At 39.2% G+C, this 15,715-nt stretch overlaps 1 protein-coding gene and 2 pseudogenes across 2 annotated transcripts in view; 1 reads left to right on the forward strand and 2 right to left on the reverse strand.

The window, feature by feature from the left end:
- Bard1 (BRCA1 associated RING domain 1) overlaps positions 1-13,355 on the forward strand; it is a 68,186-nt gene extending 54,831 nt beyond the window's left edge. For both annotated transcript variants that reach the window (XM_050154269.1, XM_050154268.1), the window contains exons 10-11: positions 11,571-11,668; positions 13,018-13,355. In XM_050154269.1, the coding sequence (XP_050010226.1) occupies positions 11,571-11,668; positions 13,018-13,350 (431 nt within the window). In that variant the 3' untranslated portion in view covers positions 13,351-13,355. The remainder of the gene's footprint in view (positions 1-11,570; positions 11,669-13,017) is intronic.
- LOC126508778 (60S ribosomal protein L28-like) lies at positions 2,217-4,013 on the reverse strand (annotated as a pseudogene).
- Positions 13,356-14,682: 1,327 nt separating the features above from the next.
- LOC126508840 (clathrin light chain A-like) lies at positions 14,683-15,017 on the reverse strand (annotated as a pseudogene).
- Between the last annotated feature and the right edge of the window lie 698 nt (positions 15,018-15,715).

The following is a 15,715-nucleotide window of genomic DNA, read 5'->3' on the forward strand; positions in this document are numbered from 1 at the left end:
AAGTGTGTCACTATGGAGGTAGGCTTTGTGGTTTCCTATTCTCAGGATACCGCTCAGTGTCTCAGTTGACTTCCTGTGGTCTGCATATCAAGACGTAACAAGCACCTTACCAGCCTGCATGCCATCATGCTCCCCACCATAATGATAATGGACTAAACCTCTGAAACTATTTTTATTTTTATTACTCTGAAACTATAAGTGAGCCCCCTTCCCCAATTGGATGTTTTCCTTTATAAAAGTTGTCATGGTGTCTCTTTGCACAAGAGAAACCCTAACTTAGACAGGGTTCAAGGACACTCCTTTTTACTGTTTCCCTTGTTGATCCTTTTCTCCCAAGCCTCAGAAAAATTACTCAGTTTAGCATAATTGATGATCATCCATGAATCTAAAATGAAGATAAATCTACAAATTATGTTTTATGAGCTGGAGACAGGAATGAATGGATGCTAACAGTTTAGAATAAAGGAATACTTTTCTGAATAGTATAAATTTTTTTAAAAAAATACTCATGTAGCCTTGACAATCATAAGCTGCCTGAATATGCAAAGACCCCCTGGCCTTGCCAAATGGCCCTAGCTGCTCCAATGATTTTACAATAATGATTTTGAGCTAAGAAGTACTTTGGGAACTGTGCTTCTCCTACATACATAGAAAAATAGCATAATTTCTGGGCTCATCAAATAGTAGGCATGGTCAGGAATCCATCTATACTCAGAGAGTCTGTCTGTGCAGGTGACTTGTTCCCTCATCCCTGCAAAGTTCCAATTAAAATATAGAATATGTTCAAGCTAACAAAGATGAAATAAAGCATGCATCATAAGAGAAAAGTGGCTGTACATTACATGAGAATAGTAACTTGACACATTCAAAGAATATGTAGTTATGGTAGATGGGGAAATCTATGTTTACATATAGAATTACCAGGTTAATCTAGTTTGAAAATTATTAGTGGAGAAAGCAAGCAAAACTCTGATCTTGAATTTGCTTCTTTTTTCTTCAAAAGGAAAAAAAAAATAAGTATCTTTCTGTTAAACTTTTAATAGCAAATGATAGTATGATGGGCTTTATTAAACACTTACGATAGATAAAAAATAATTGGATTAAAATTTAAGAAATAGCATTAAGTTATTGGTAAATGACTTGCTTTTAAACTAATAAATAAATTTTAGGAATTATGGCATATATGGTATATACTTTATATGAGTTAATTAATAGAAATGCTTTTAAGTTATATTTTAGAGATAAAAAAAATCTTCAAATGGAAAGTAGGTGTAGAAGTCCTATTGCAATTTGCCTAATTTCTGTGGAATAAATAAAACTTTCAAATATCGATGATTTTAGGTTGTTAAGTAAGTATAGTTGACTGGTTGATTTCTTTATTTCATTAGTGATATTACTATTTCATTAATTACTGCAAGTTTAGAGAGTCTCACGTGTGTTCTTTTACTTGCTTAGTGGGTTATTATTTGATTAATCTCAAAGGAGATTCACAAGGATTGAAGCTTTGATTGTGGCAAATATCTATTTTATAGTACATCTTCATTCTGAAACTCGGGCTACCAGATTGACAGTGGTATTTTAGCATCTTATTAAATAAACTCCTTGACCTATTGAAGACAAAGATATACATAATTATTTTTCTCAATTCCTTCTCCCATTAGAGTCCTCAGCGTTGTGCTTTTTGGTTAATCTCTCAAATATGGCCTTTTCTGCTTAATAAATTGATCATGTGATTTATGATAAGAGAAATAGAACATATCTACTCTAAATAGTTAGCTGATATTTCTTTAGGTGATTTTTTTTTTCAAACCAAAGAAAAAGACTTAAGGAAAAGTTGTTCAGGAGTTGGAGGATATCTGAGCTTTTAATCTCAGTTGTGTCTCCAGTTGTCTGACCTGACTAGGGATTGGAGTTGCAATCTTAGGAGTAGATGTCACTCAGTTTGCAAAGCTTCCCAGGGTTTTCTGGGCCATGATAGCAGCTTTATAAAAGGGCTTTGTTATCATTAACAGTTCTAGACTTGAAATGTACTCAGTTTCTTTAGCTGTCCTGGGTGGCGTAAGCACTTTGTTTTTTTGGAATAAGCGAACATCAGAAACATCTTTCTTTCTTTCTTTCTTTCTTTCTTTCTTTCTTTCTTTCTTTCTTTCTTTCTTTCTTTCTTTTTTTGGTTGAAAAAAGTCAGTAGACTCTTTATTGCTTCTAGGGTGTAGGGCTCAGGAGCTCTTGGTTGGATGGGTCCGTTTCCTCTTCACCACCACAGGCTTTTGGCTTCGTAGGATGGTACTGGCCCTGCGGATGGCCGCCACGCGCAGATGGGGCGGTGGTACTTGTTCTTTTGGATCATGTGCCGGATGCTGCTCAGGGTGGCCCGTGCATTCTTGTTGATGGTGGTTCTTACGTAAGAAGTAACTGGTTTGCGTTGATGGGACCTGCGTTTCATGACCACCACGACCCCTTTGCCATCGGCCGCGGGCTCCACTCCCACTGTCTTGCGGTGAATCAGCCCGTTGTAGCGGAAGGAGTTGCGGGCTTTCAGATTACTGGGTTCGGTGCCATACGTCTGCTTATTCCTCTTGATCAGGAAACTGGAGCAGTTCCGAACGACCCTTCATTGCAGATGCGCTGATATGGCGGCGCCTCCTCTCCTATGGCAGACGGAGAGAGCAGAAGCATGTTTCTTTATCTCAGTAATTGGGATTAGAGCACTGAACTTTTTTTGCCTTTACAGTTTACTTACTGAATGGTACTGGGAGTCTCTTGTTTGCCGAGGTTAGCCCAGCACACCTGTGGGTTAGCAGCAGGACATACCCTAAATGAAGAACAGATTGCTGAATTCAAGGCAATTTTTTCTTTATCTGGTAAAGATGGTGACAATGCCATCAAAACAAAGGAACCTGGGAGTGTCATGAGGTCACAGTGTCAGAACCAAGTAGAAACTGAATTGTAGGATATGATCAGTGAAGTAGATGCTGATGGAATTGGCGCTATCTACTTCCTATAATATTAGATCATGGTGACTAGAAAAGTGCAAGATATATATAGCAAAGGTGTCTGTGAAGTGTTTCAAGTCTTTGACAAGGATGGCGATGCTATATCAGTTCAGCAGAACTGTATCCCATCATGACAAACTTAAAAATAACAGATGAAATGATAGGGAAAGCAAGATGGGGATGGACAGAGTCACCGGAAGATTTTTGGGCATATGATTGACCACAAATGAACCCTTGTGCAATGGTTACACTGATTCTTTTGCAAGAAGAAGGATCATTTACTGTTTTACATAGCAAAAATGAATGTCAGAGAACATGCTGTTCACTCACAAAATCTGCATGTATTACTTTGGTTCTGTCCCCTAAAAATCATGGTTCACATCAGTTTTACTGTATAAATACTTCGTTTGCTTCAGGATAGTGGGCAGAAAATGATTGAAGGATGAACTTGAAACACAGACCTAGCAGTAGAATGGTCATTTGGTATTTCCATGTGTTTCAGCCCCACAGTGACAGTGACACACCCTGGGAAGTCGCCTCAGCATGTTGTTTACTTCTGTGTGCATTGTACTAGAATGAGGTGAACGTTAGGCTGTCATGCATTGTCAGAAGAGATGATTAACCAGAGGAAAATCTCTGGACTCTGTTCTTAGACTTTTGGAATTCGTGCCAGAGTTGAAATTGTAACTGGGCTTCAGCGCAACCACCAACATTGGTCTTGAGGAATTAGAATCTATATTCATTCCAACTTGTAAATGCTCCTCTTATTTATTTCTGTTTTTCAAAAAAAAAATGCCTTAAGTGTACTTATTAGCTGCTACAGAGCTGAGGATTTTGTGAACCAGGGCCTAAGCACTGCAGAAACATTGGTGCCTTCTGCTAGGAAACCATGCTTCCTACCCTACCCTGCGGGGATGTTTTCTGTCTCACATCTCCCAGTGCTGTACTAACAAGCTCTAGTCTGTCCAGGCTGTGTTCTGTTGATTGGCAGTGGCACACTGTTAGATCAATAGATACCATCGTGAGAGTTAAGATAATCAGCCAAATAAACCCATCGAACAGATAGAGCAGCCCGCACAGGCACCGTCCACCCATTATGTAATTGTCTGCTGGCTACTCCTGATAGAGCAGGCACTGTTGCCCTGGTATTCAGCTGAAGAGTGTATTGTTCTGCAGATAGAAGTAGGAGTGGATGCGTAAATATTCTTCAGTGATACAAAATTAAAATAATAGCTTACATATAAAAGAATGAGTTTGTTGATGATTTTGCTAGAATGCTGATAACCTTTTAGGTTCCTATTTTGTATACAAACAGTATGTGGCCAGCATACTGGGCTTTGTTGCCAAGATAGTATTTTGACCTAGTCATAAATTTTGAATCTCATTTTCAGGATAAAGTAAGCTGCATTCTACATACACTCCCTTTACTTTTGAAACAAGGCCTCGCTCTTTAGCTGAGGCTCTCCTGTAACTTACTGTGCAATCCAGGCTGGCCTCAAACTCACAGCAGTCCTCCTGCCTTAGCCTCCCCAGTGCTGAAATTCCAGATGTGAGCTATCATACTCATGCAAAGTTAGTATATTACTATTAGCTACACGAGATAGCACTTTAGCCATCAATTATTTAAGATAATGCTATTTAAAACAGTAATTTCTAAGTTAGAATGACAAGATTCAGGACTTGGGCTGATGATACAGTCAAATGATACAGTCTTGAAAACTGGGGAAAGTATATCTGAACATCAAAACATGGGCAAAACCAGCAAAATAATAACATAATCATACAAATAGGGAATTATGGGAAGTTTCTGATGTATTGAAATTTTAAGATGTATTTTATTTTTATTTATGTGTGTGTATGAGTATTCGTGTGTGCAGGTGTTCATAGATGCCAGAAGAGACATAGGATCCTCCAGGTGTGCAACACAGGCAGTGGTGAGCTGCCTGATGTGGATGTGGGATCTTACTCTTGTCCTCTGCAAGAACACCAAGGGTTCTAAACCTCAGAAGCATCTCTCTAGTTCCTCATCGTTGAATTTTAAAGTACATTAACAATCCCAAACGAAGGGAAGTCTTCTGACAGCACTCAACTTTGGGAGAAATGGACTATTCAGTTTCTAACTTAGTTTTTAATAATATGCAACTTCTTGGAACATTCAAAACAGCTTTAAATCATTTGATATATTCACAGTCACGCCTTTCAGACTCCAAGGTTTTGCTTGCGTACCAAAAATATATTTTTATGTAAAATTCACAGGCTTTAGAAAGCTAAGCAGTCGTGGGTTCAAATTCCCATTCTACTATATGTACTAGCAAAGACTTTGTGCCAGCTAACAACATGTGCTTTAGTTCTCCTCCTGAAATGGAAATAATGCACAGTAAATCCTATTGTTTGTGGATCCTACATTTTGAATTTGCTTTACGTGCTAAAATTTTGTAATCCCCAAGTCAGTACTTAAAAAGCCTTTGCAGACTTGTAGAGTAACTTAGGATTTGAGATGCCGATGAACGTGCTCCCAGCTGAGATCAAGCTTGTGATTTGTTGCCTTCTCCTTTCAGCTGCGCACTGTAAACAAAGGGCTCTTTGAGTGTGCAGAGCATATGTCTCACATGTGTTTGTGTTGCTGAGTCCATGCTTAAATAGTCCCCAAGTATAGTGCTACAATGCTGTCCACCATTCCAGATGCAAAAAAAACGTTTTTCTAGAGAATATAGTGAATGATATAGTGGAAGAACTATGGTGATTTTAAACACACATAGAACAAGAAGGCCAGCACTGCATTTCCAGAGCAATCCTTGAGTATCTCCACACTGGCGCTTCTTTCTACAGTATGACTACTGCAGGTAAGGAACATCAGCCACACCAGTCTTGCTTAATACAGGGAACAGCACACATAGCAAAGTGTGGGAGCTGCAATCCCTAGCAATCATCACTGTCTTTCATCAGCATAATGCCAGCATCACTGATGGCTTAAAATTAGAGAAACTGGACACCAGGATGGCCAGCCCAGCAGGTTTCAAGGCTGATGATCTGAGTTTGATCCCTAGGCTCCAAGTGGTAAAAGAAAACCAGCTCCTGCAAGTTGTCCTCTGACCTCCACCTGCACGTGCACTCTGCACACACATATACACAAGGTAATCATTAAAATGAGGGCTGGAGAGATGACTCAGAGGCTTAGTTCAATTCCCAGCAGCCACATGGTGGCCTACAAGCATCTATAATGAAATCGGTGTCCTCTTCTGGCATTCAGGCATACAGGCATACACTCAGGCAGAATACTGTGTATATAATAAGTAAATAAATAAGCAAATAAATAAAGTTTAAAAGAAATAATTAAAATGATTTTAAAAACTATGTTAAAAAAGAAATAGTAAGTTGTACTTGGTAGTGTTTTGTCTTCTTTTTTCCTTCCAATTTGATCAGAAACCATTAGTATGTCGTTTTAGCTCGTTAAGAAATACATTTCTTGAGAGCTTGTTTGGAGTGTAGCTACTCTGTATTTGCTTGACCAAAGACCCATCTCCCTCTTTTCGGGGACGGTTGTCCTCATCACCCGAGAGCACAACTTCCAGAGGGATGCACATAGAGCAGTGGTGGAAGAAGGGGACAGGCGCCTAGCCAGCCATATCAACCGAATCACCTCTGGCGATCAATGGGGGCAACAGATGTCACAGCCAGATCCTTAAGTCATTCTTGCTGGCCAGTGGTGACACATGCCTTTAATCCCAGCACTCGGAAGGCAAAGACTGGCGGATTTTTATGAGTTTGAGGCCAGCCTGGTCTACAGAGCTAGTTCCAGGACAGCTAGAGCTGTTACACAGAGAAACTTTGTCCCGAAAAACCAAAAAAGAGAAATTTAAAAATAAAAGGAAATACATTTCTTTTAATGTTCTTTTAGGCCCTGTGCTCATTAGTATTTTATTATTTAAATAGTGGGAAATTAATATTTTTGGAATATTAGACAGTGTTAATGCATTTGAATTATAACAATGCATCTGTTCTTGGGATGAATATAAGATTGTACAACATCCATAGATTTTATAATGTAATATTGCTGTGATAGCTTTCCACTAATGAAAATGAATGAGAAGAGGGGGTTTTGAAAATGATTTACGGGTTTTAAGAATAGAACAACACATAAGCAAATTCCTTCTATTCGTAATCTACTCATCTGTACCCAAGGCAGTAAAGAAACTGCTTGATTTTCCCATATTCCTTAATGATATTCTGATTTTCTGCACAACATTTAATATTTCATTTTTTTAGTACCAGAGATTAAAGAATTAAAACTCTAGCTGTGCACAATTTCCTAACTCACTACAAATTTTGCATTTCATTTCACTACCACAGCCAAACCACTAATACTTCTAGAATATTTCAGCAGCAATTTAAAAAAAGAAGGTAAATTGGTCCAGAATTGTGTTTTAGAAGTAAGTATATATTCAAACGTTTTTACTAAAAAACAAATCCAATTATATTTGCTTTTAGTATATCTGAACTAAATGTGAAATGTAATGGATTTTTTTCTTTTAAGTCACCTTTCTGTCAATCTGATCTAACTATTCTTTGAAGGTTTGCAATTAGATTTGGAGAGAGGGAAAAGGTGAATCTCAAAAGCATGGATCGGCTTGTGACTGACTCTATCCTTGACCCAAGTCCTATCACTGGCTTTGTAACAGACATGTAGATCTTGTTGAGCTCTGTGAGTTGCTGAACAAGAGTAGAGCCTGCCCCTTGACATCATGTGTACATTGGCTTGTGATGCCTGGCATCCTTCATATCTTTGACACATGCATACCTGTGAAGTTTTACAATGGATTATTTATTGACAGCACAAGAGAGCTGTGAAATTACATTCATTTAATTTAGAACTCACTTAAAGCCTTCTGATTTTAATGAAAGTTCAAGGTAAGTTTTTGCAACAAAAAAGTGTATAGAACCTCTTTATAGAGACATTGTTGGTTCAATGTGTAAATAGTAGACCCTTAATAATAAAGCTGCAGTGGCCCTAAGGAGGAATGCTGTATGAGCAATTTGGCAGTGATCTTGGCAAATCAGAGCTCAAACAATATTTATTTGATAATTTAGTAAAGGATGCCATGGCGTCAATGTTTGTCCTTTATTCTGTGTTTGCAGGTTGACTCACAGACATTTTACATTATTCTAGTTTAGGGTAAGAGAAAAAACTCTTAAAAATAGTTACCTCAAAGTCTAGGTCAGACTGAAATGAGCTGTTACCCATTCTTGGGTTTACAGATTGTCTTACATGTAACCTTGTTCTGTCAACATGGTCTTTCTTTTCTCATCCTCACACAATACTTTTTATTTCAAGTACAATATGGGATAGTTCTGGTGCCAGGAGCAGATTGATACTTGGCTCTGGACCAGTCCTGCCCAGGAATGAGCCTTTATGGCCCTCTACAGAGTCAAGGCTGAGGTGTCCCCCTTCACTGGAGTCCAGTCACTGTTGTTTTATCCGTGTTAGGATGTTAATATAGTACATATGTCTAATTTTCAGTTTATGTTTATAGAAATGCAAATTTCTTCTCTGTAGGTTTTAGATAGCAGTGATTGAGGATGTCACATGTTGATATTCAAAACTACTTTAAAGTAGGATTTTGACCTGTAACTCTTATTTTATTATTATTGTTTATTTTTTAATTGTTCTTACTTCCTGTTGCTTTCTCAGTGATGAAACTGAGGTCATTGAGTGAAAAACTCTTAAAGACAAATGGAAAATCATCTGAAGATTTTGTTTTTATAGTGAAGATAGCTTATTATAAGATCCATCTTGAGATTTTTTCAGGCTTTTGATACTCTATTATTTTTAATGTCTTTAATCAGAATATAATTATTATCAGTTCTTCCCTCCCTTTCTTTCCTCCAGCCCCTCCCAGTCTCCCTCCTCCAAATCCCTCCAGTGGCCCCCACTCTCAAGTTGACAGTCTCATTTGCTCTTATCTGTGTGCATGAGTGAAGAGATATAAATAGAACCTGCTGAGTCAAGTCTATGTTTGTTGTTTGTGTGTATGTGGTTTCAAGGCTGACCACTGTGCATTGGTCCACCCATAAGGAGACTCAACCCTAGAAGGGGCTGATTGTCCTCCCAGCAGGCAATAGTTGCCTATAAAACTTTGTTTAGGGAGGGACCTCACAAAATTTCCCCCTTCCATGTTAACTATCCTGTGTAGTACTGCTGTTCCTATTTCTGTCTTGTTTCCAGGAGATAGTGTTTCACCGTAGTACTTTTTCCATGCTGTTCCCTGAGTAATAGTTGCAGGAACTCCTCCCTATCATCTTTTGATGTCTGCTTTGGATCCAGTTGTGGTTTTTTGCAGAGGTCTTTTCTATAAAGAGAGGCTTCTCTGAATGAGGAATAATAGTTATAACTATTATTATAGTTATAAGGATAAGACTTGAAACATAGTAAGGAATTATGTGTGTCTAGCAAAGTGGTAGTAAGACCTCACTAACCATAGAAAGCCAATACCAGCATGATGTCCCTCTTGGTGAATGCGCCATAAGTCTAATTAGACAGCTGTTTGTTGACTCCTCTATGCATATCCTGCTATGCTGGTATTTGTCATGGTTCCTAGGTGCTGTAGCTGGATAGGACTGTTTAGTTGTTTCTATCTCTTGGCAGTTTGCATAGCATTTTTTGGAACCATGAATGCTATACTGGAGGGAACATGCTTTCAGGTCAGATTAGCATGAGTTGTCTGAGTTTTGTGTCCCATGAGTGCAGCTTCTTCAGCAGTAGGGCTCAACCCCCGAGAGGAAACCAAGTGCTTCATTGGTAATCTACACTGCTTTGGAAGTCACTTGGACCATCTTGACCGCTCTTCAAAGGAGGTTTCTTGTGTCTAGTACAGGGGTTTTGGTTAGTTTGTGGTTTGAGGGAAAACATTGTCAGCCCAATTGGCTGAACTTTCTCCTATACATATATACAAGTGTGTGTGTGTGTGTGTGTGTGTGTGTATCACATATATGTATGTACTGTATCTAATTTTAGGTAAATATAAAATAATGTGATTCCTTGAAGCTTAATCAAGGAACATTGGCATTATTTGTCCCTCAACCCTCATTCTCCATTTGTATTGACCTCCCTCCCTCCTCCCCAGTTGGAGCCCCTTCCCTGTTGTTCCATTTCCTACTGCTTCCTACTTATACTCTGTTGTTCTCTACCAAGGCTTCCCCTGCCCGAGGTCTCTTTATACTCTTCTGGTGTCTGTGCTTACTATATATTTATACATATTATGTACTCAGATCTGAGGAGCTGAGGCTAGGAACTACTAACAAGAGAGAACATATGGCATTTGTCTTTGTGGGTCTGGGTTATCCCATTTCTAGTATTTTATGCATAGAAACTTGTGAGACAGGTGGTGCTGTTAATTCTTCTTTCATTTCTTTCCACAGGCAACAAAACTACGCCTTATAAGTTTATGTAATTATACCAAAGCACTAAGTCATTTGGTTTTAAATCTCAAATTTAGTTGTATTCATTAAACCCAGCAGTGACACACACACACACACACACACACACACACACACACACACACACACCATCCTAAAATGCTGCTGTGCTGCTGATACTTAAGTTGTATCATCCTATGTGATTGTTCTTGGCATATTGGGCATATTGATTTTAGAATGCAGTCAGGCAGTCACTGTCTGCTAATGCCCCTGCTTAGGTTTTTCCTACTCACTGCATGGAATAGCTCGGGCTTTTTAAGCTGAAACTGTAAATACACTTGCCCAATCCATAGGAAGAACTTTTTCTCTGGAGAATAAATAGTAAGCAAACTTCTCTACAGGAGTGGCGTCCAGTCCCAGGCATGCCATGAGATTTGTTCAATATTTATTTTAATGGGTCCTGGTGAGACCCTGATGTGTGCCTGACTGAGGAAAGTGCTATAGACAAATGCGCTTTCCTAACATTGTACCATTGGCATCTAACAGACCATATATGCAACTGGCAAAGTGAGCAGGCATGTTAAATGCTCAGTTTAGACTGGACTGAACTTACTCATTGCTTAAAAATCTTCGGAAGGAAGGAAGGAAGGAGGGAGGGAGGGAGGGAGGGAGGGAAGGAAGGAAGGAAGGAAGGAAGGAAGGAAGGAAGGAAGGAAGGAAGGAAGGAAGGAAGGAAGGATTTCTTAAAGTACAGAAAGCTAACTTTTCTTTTTCTGTTGGGTTGTGTGTGTGTTTGCATGTGTTGATGTCAGAGGCATACTTTGGGTCTCCACCATATTTTTCGAGCCAGGGTCTCTCCTTGAACCTGGAACTTACCATTTTGGCTAGGCTAGCTGGCCCATGAATGCTGGGGGAGCAGCCTGCTCTCCACAACTTTAGCACTGACATTTCAGGTACATGCTGCCACACCTACTGGGCATCCGGACTCAATTCCTCAGGCATGTTCTTCCCTATCTCTCCTGCCCTAGCTAGCTTTATTGTTTTGTTTGATATAATTGGGGTTTTAAGATTTGAGAATATTTAGGGCAACCATGAAGAAGAGACTAGGATGAGTTTCACAGATGCCATGTGGTAATTGTTTGATTAGTCCTTATTTCTTTTCAGGGGTGAAGGCTTGTCTGCACAGTAAACTACGTGAACAGGAGGAAAAGTACGAAGTTCCTGGAGGTCCACAGAGGAGCAGGCTCAACAGAGAGCAGCTGGTATTTTTCTTTTACATACTCCTGCTTGTTCTCATGGCTTCACATCATTAACACCATCGGAAAAACTTTGCCCTTTCAGCCAGTACAGGCGACTGATTAAAATTTTAATTGTGCTTATTTCAAGCACTTGGTTCTGAAATATGATCACGATGTGTAGTAAAATCCAGAAAGTAATAATTTCACACTGTTAATGGATTTTTGGCATCTTGAACATTTCCATAAAGCTTTCAGAATCTGAGGTAAGTCTCAGATACAGGAAGTATCTTGAAAGAAGACTTACAGCTGCTGCTCGGGTTTAGCTATCCTATGTTTTTATTACCACATACTACAGTTTTAATGGGCGATATTCCATTATTGTGTTGATATGGAGGTATGGAGGTATGTAGGTATGTGTAGTAGAAATGACAAAAACGTTTTCTAATTTTGGAACTGTAGACATGACCTCATAATCTCATAATACTAGCAATGGATCTCTAGAACTAAGGCCACACTCTTACCTGGCTGCCCAGGAGACCTTCAGTAGCATGTAGGAACCTGAATGCAGAGGAACAGAACTGAACTGTCTGTGGGAAAAATGCTGCCCTTATATTTTAAATCCAGTCTTACGTCACTAAAGGTTACTTTTGATATTGTAGAGTCTGTGAGATTTAAATCCTACCCATGTGGAAAACCATCCTGATGGAGGAAATTGAAGAGATGTGGTTTTGTTTTTGTTTTTAGTTTTTGGACAGGGGTCTCACTATATAGTACAGGCTGACCTTAAACTTGCTGTACTCTTTCTTGGCTAGCCTTAGAGCTAGAATTTAGGTGTATACTGCTATGCCAACCTACAGGTTGTTTTGGGTTTTGTTTTATTTTCACTGCAGAACACATCTGAAATGTTAGGAAAGTAAAAAGAAATCAGTCAGCAGCTGAATATTAGATGAAAAAAAATCGTAAATAAGAAACTTTTATTTGCATGGCTGGAGAGGTGGCTCAGCAGTTAAGACCTCTGGCTTTTCTTACAGAGGACCTGGGCATAATTCCTGGCACCGACCGGCAGTTCACAGCTGTCTGTAACTCCAGTTCTAGGGGATCTGAAACCCTCATACAGACATATATGTGAGCAAAACACTACTGCACATAAAATAAGAATAAATAGATCATTAAATTAGAAAAAAAAAAGGAACTTTTAGTTTCAGATGTATGCTTTCTGATCCAGGTAGTGTGATTGAAGTACTGTCTTTGCCAGCACCTCATTAGCATGTTTCTTACTGACTCAGGACTATTTTTTTTAATGTCTTTCATTCATATATAGTGTTTTAAAATATTTTGTTCTGCTTCTAACAGTTGTTTTCTTGCTGTTTCAGTTGCCAAAGCTGTTTGATGGATGCTACTTCTTTTTGGGGGGAAACTTCAAGCATCATCCAAAGGGCGACCTCCTTAAGCTCATTGCTGCAGCAGGAGGGAAGGTGCTCAGTAGAAAGCCCAAGCCAGACAGTGATGTGACTCAGACCATCAACACAGTGGCATACCATGCCAGCCCTGATTCTGACCAGCGCTTCTGCACACAGTACATCGTCTATGAAGATCTGTTTAATTGTCGCCCAGAAAGGGTTCGGCAGGGCAAAGTCTGGATGGCTCCTTCCACCTGGCTTATCAGCTGTATAATGGCCTTTGAATTGCTTCCTCTTGACAGCTGAGTGTCATATTGTGAACATTTTAAGTTGAACATGCATGGTTTATGGGAACCCAGCAATTGTCATGTGTTTGATCATTCATGTTTTTATCAATAGGTAGAGCCATTTATATCCCCCCCCCTTATAATTGCAAAATAAAACACCTGAAGCTAGGTTAGGAATTCATTTAGATGCCAGTATTGCTTTTAAGATTCTTTTGTTCTCTTGAGGTTGTAGCTATAACTCAGTGGTAGAGTCTTCATGAACCATGCATGAAGCATGAGGTTCCAGCCTGGGAACTGCAAGGAAGTTTTCATTTTACAACTGGCCTGTGATTTTTGATTGATCATGTCTTTCAGTTTTATCAGTATGTATCACAGATTAATAAGTGAGATGGCATCAGAACTACTTGTTAATATATAAGTGGTCTAATTAGCATCTTTTAGTAAGCAGTATCATCAGGTGATCAATTCTGCCTCAGTTACAATGACAACAGAGCATCTATCAAAGTGTGCCACTATAAAGTTCTGTTTCTTTTTCTTACACTGTCTTTTAGTTTCTTAGATTTTCTTGGCCTTCATTCATGTTTATTCAGTTTTAAAATCTGTGTGTGCATTAAGAAATCATGATTTGAACCATTAGATGTTAGTGACAAAATCATCAGTATATTTGTGTGTGTGTTTATTGTGCAATTTGATCTCTGTCTACTGTGCATATGTACAAACCTCTATTTTCTGTAATTTATTTTATTAGTGTTACTAATCTTGCCAGTTTAGAAAACTATCAAACATCACTTTACTAGATTAGAAGCAATCTGTTTATAGTAAATCTTTCTGGGCATTACTAAAGTAAGCCTCTATAAAGATTAATCTCTTCCACCTTCCTTTTTTCTTTCTTCTTTTCCTCCCTTTCTCCTTTCCTTTTATTTATGATACTGGGTATGGAAGTCTTGTGCATGCTAGGTAGTTACCTACCACAGAACTATATCCTCAGCCCAGGTTTAATCTTCTCTCTCTCTCTCTCCTACACTCCCAATTCTATTTTTATTTTTAGACTGTTTTATTGAGTTATCCAGGATGGTCTTGAACTCACTCAGTTTTAATTTCTTTATAAAGTTTTTAGGTTGATGAGTAGGCAAAAGTTGGAGATGGATTGATTCATAATATTTTTACCATATCCTGCACACAGGCCATAACAGTAAATATAGGGAAGTATGAGTGAGAAGAACTTCTCAATATGAAGGCAGAGTAGTAGGAGGGCACTGTGTGGCATGCACACACTGTCTGCTTAGCCTCTCTATCCTGCATGTCCTCACTGTGAATGGACAGGATCTAAATTCAGCTTCACCGAGTAGGATTAAAATATTGTGGAGACAGTGTCCCCATAGGGTGTCTTTTCAATATGCCAAGGGGGCTGCTTCAGGGAGGTGAGAGCTGAGTACATGGAGGAGACATCTTTGGCCTCTTTGCTGAATTTGGAGTTAAAGTCACACATCTGAGCCACCCATTCCCACTCAGTGCCTAGAGATGACTCATTAAATGTTGCCTACAAAGACTTCTGCTACCGTGTTGTTTGCTGTTGTAGCTGCTCATCCTGTTTCAAATGCCATTCTTCTAGCTCCTTTATTGCCTTTTCTTTCCACACTGCTTCTTGCTTCCGAGAATTGGCTCAAGGGCTTCCAAGCGCTCCATTTGTTCTTCTCTCCATTTACGGAGACTTTCAGTTTCTGGTGGCAGTGGATCCACTTCTGAAATAGCTACACAGCTGTCTGTCAGACCATTACTCTCCAGGTCGTATTCACCTTCGTGACTCTAGCAACAGCATCTAGAGTTGGTGTATGTTGAGCTTTATTACCTTACCTTGTACTTCCTTCTGTACAAATACTTACAATTTTTATTTTCCCTTAATATATTTAAACCTAACTCATTTCACATAAATCATTATAATTATTTGTGCATGTATTGTGTCTTCTGTAAAAATGTCTTACTTCCATATTGAAGAATGAGACTCAACATGACTCCTGAAGAAGTCTTCCAGCTGTGGTTTTTGTGTGGTTTTGTAAAGCACAAGGTGCCTATATTAGTTACTTTTCTCATTGCTCTTCTCCCACATAACAACTTGTGAGAGAAGATTATTCTGCCTTTTGGTTCTGGGTACTGTCCATCCTGGTGAAGAAATCTAGGCAGCAAGGATTTTAACCAGCTGGCACATCCATTGGTAGGAAGCAGAAACAGCAACGTGAATGCTGGTGCTCAATGCGTGCTCTCTCTCTCTCTCCCCCCCCCCTTTCTTCCCCCCTTCCTCCTTCCCTCCCTTTCTCCCTTCCTCATTTCTTTCCCCCGCACTCTCCTTATCCAGTTGAAGCCCTCACCCCATAGAATGATGCCAT

The sequence above is a fragment of the Alexandromys fortis genome, unplaced genomic scaffold (genome assembly GCF_014885135.2).
Source record: "Alexandromys fortis isolate MF-2015 unplaced genomic scaffold, M_Fortis_MF-2015_v1.1 scaffold_40, whole genome shotgun sequence".
Classification (NCBI taxonomy): Eukaryota; Metazoa; Chordata; class Mammalia; order Rodentia; family Cricetidae; genus Alexandromys; species Alexandromys fortis.